Below are 2,461 nucleotides of genomic sequence, written 5' to 3' on the forward strand. Positions count from 1 at the left end.
TTGGTTTCATTAATTTAAATATTTGATTTTTCACTTCCAAAATACCAGGTGTTAAGTACAATTTAATATAATTGATTTCAGTTTGGAAAACAAGTTTGATATTTGATTTTTTTTGTGAAAAAATACATAAATAGATTCTTAAATCATGTAAAATTAAGTCAATTTGAATGAAATATTAATGGTAAAAGTTTATTTATGAATTTTAAATACATTTCACTCATTTTAACTACAATTTAAATGATTTAAAATATATAATTCAAATATAATTCTAGTGTGATTGAGGTTAAATATTAGTGAAGCACAAGTTTTACTGCCTTATACAAATTATATGGGTTATGGCCAAGTTTGTAATTTTTTATTGAAATGTTTTAATAAGTTATGTATAATATTAATATTTTAGAATTATTATTTTTTATGGGTGGTCTATAATATTTTAATAAGTTAGTAACTATCTTTTAGGTTGAGTAATAATATTCTTGATGATTTTACAAGACTCCATTACTTAATTTTTTTATGCTTTCAATATTTATCTAATTTAAGATAATTAAATAATCTTTTAATTGAGGGAATATTTAAAAATATAAGATTTTCCTTGATTATAAAAATTTTCATTTATATATTTATTTTGTAAGAATGCATGATGGATCATGAAAGAATAAAATTAAATTTTGACATAAATTTTTACTAAAATAGGTAAATAAGAAAAATTAAATCATTATTTGAGTATCAATTATTCATCACAACTTACTTTTTTTTTTATTTCCTAAACAAGTATTGTTCACATTTTTCAAACCCAAGCTTCATGGTTTTAAAAAAAGATTTTTGCATTAAATCTTATACAAATTAGGAAAAACTCATAATTGAAAGAATCTCATATAATGGTGTGTATCTCCCAGGGATCCTATAAATATTTACTTTTGTTCATATTACAAAACATATATTTCTTGTCAACTTTTGCAATCTTTTAAACAGTCACTCATTCCTCTCCATTACACAATAATCTATCTCCTAAAAGAGTATTGTTCACATTTTTCAAACCCAATGCTTCATGATTTAAAAAAAAAAGATTTTTGCATTAAATCTAATACAAATTAGGAAAAACTCATAATTAAAAAAAGAATCTCATATAATTGTGTGTATCTCCCCGGATCCTATAAATATATACTTTTGTTTTGTTACAAAACATATATTTCTTGCAAACTTTTCAACAGTCACTCATTTCCTCTCCATTACTCAATAATCTATCTCTCTGTCTTAGCCTGCTGTAGTAATGGACCTCCTTGAAATCTTTCCTCATCTACCAGCAAAATCAATTTTTAAATTTAGTGTAGTTTCGAAAGAATGCCATGAAATTTTATCCTGGAAATTGCTTGCAAATAAACAATGCAAGAATCTTGAGGGTAGAGAAGATTCATGTTTCTTTATCCAACCAAAATCTGCACCAACTAGTCTGCAACTTAATTATCTGTGCGAGACTTCTAAATCTTTTTGTGGTTTTCCTTCCGCCTCCCTTGAGTTCCTATCAACCAAAGGCTCAATGATTGCATCCTACAACGGACTACTATGTTGCAAAAATTTAGAGGATGCTGAATATCCACTTTTCTTATGCAATCCTGTCACAAAAACATGGTTGCCAATAATCAAACCAACCAGTGATTTCAAAATTGATTTTCCTTTCAGTTTTATTCTTGTATGCAACATTGATGATTACAACCATGAGGATGATTATAAGTTGATGTATGTCGGATCATTTTCCCAAGATGTTTGGAATACCAACACCAAGTTATGTAGAATATACCGGCCACAAAAAAAAGTTTGGGAAGAGTACGGAGAAATGGTGATTGGTTCAAGGAGTATTGATTTTGGATCGACAGCTTATTTGAAAAATGACGGTGGAACAATTCATTTTATGTCAGATTGGGGTAAGTATATAGCAAAAAACAGTCCTTTTTATTGGCCATATATTGTGAGTTATAATATTAGGAGCTCTATCTCCAAATTTCTAAAAATTCCTAGGCCTGCAAGAAAGGGTATTTTTGATACTGATTGTAGCTGCAAGTTTGGTGTATTCAAGTTTAAGGATCCAAGAACTGGTACCGAATCTATATGTTTAATCAAATTAATGAAACTTGTGTTTAGCATATGGATTTTAACAGATGTTGAATCGAACAAATGGAAGATCATTTTGAAATCTAGATCAAAGGCTATGGGATTGTATGACGATTTGAAGCCAACCATATCAGGGTTTTCGGTTATCAATGGAAATTTGCTGGTGATTGCAACAGGCGACAATCAGCTTTACAAATATCCTTTGACCGGTGATCGAATAATGAGTACTAAAGTGAGAAGAGCTGAAATAATTGGTTGTCATCAATATGGAATGGACGATTTGTGTTTTTATTCGTATTCCAACACTCTTCGACCATGCGGAGATGGTGCAGCCCCGTTCCCACAGCAGTAG

At 29.1% G+C, this 2,461-nt stretch overlaps 1 protein-coding gene across 1 annotated transcript; it reads left to right on the top strand.

Moving 5' to 3' along the window:
• The first annotated feature begins 1,270 nt into the window (after nt 1-1,270).
• On the top strand, nt 1,271-2,461 carry LOC141701446 (putative F-box protein At1g19160). The gene has a single exon (XM_074505096.1). It carries the CDS (start codon nt 1,271-1,273, stop codon nt 2,459-2,461), a length of 1,191 nt encoding a protein of 396 aa, XP_074361197.1.

Source organism: Apium graveolens, unplaced genomic scaffold (assembly GCF_009905375.1).
Source record: "Apium graveolens cultivar Ventura unplaced genomic scaffold, ASM990537v1 ctg3848, whole genome shotgun sequence".
Taxonomy (NCBI): Eukaryota; Viridiplantae; Streptophyta; class Magnoliopsida; order Apiales; family Apiaceae; genus Apium; species Apium graveolens.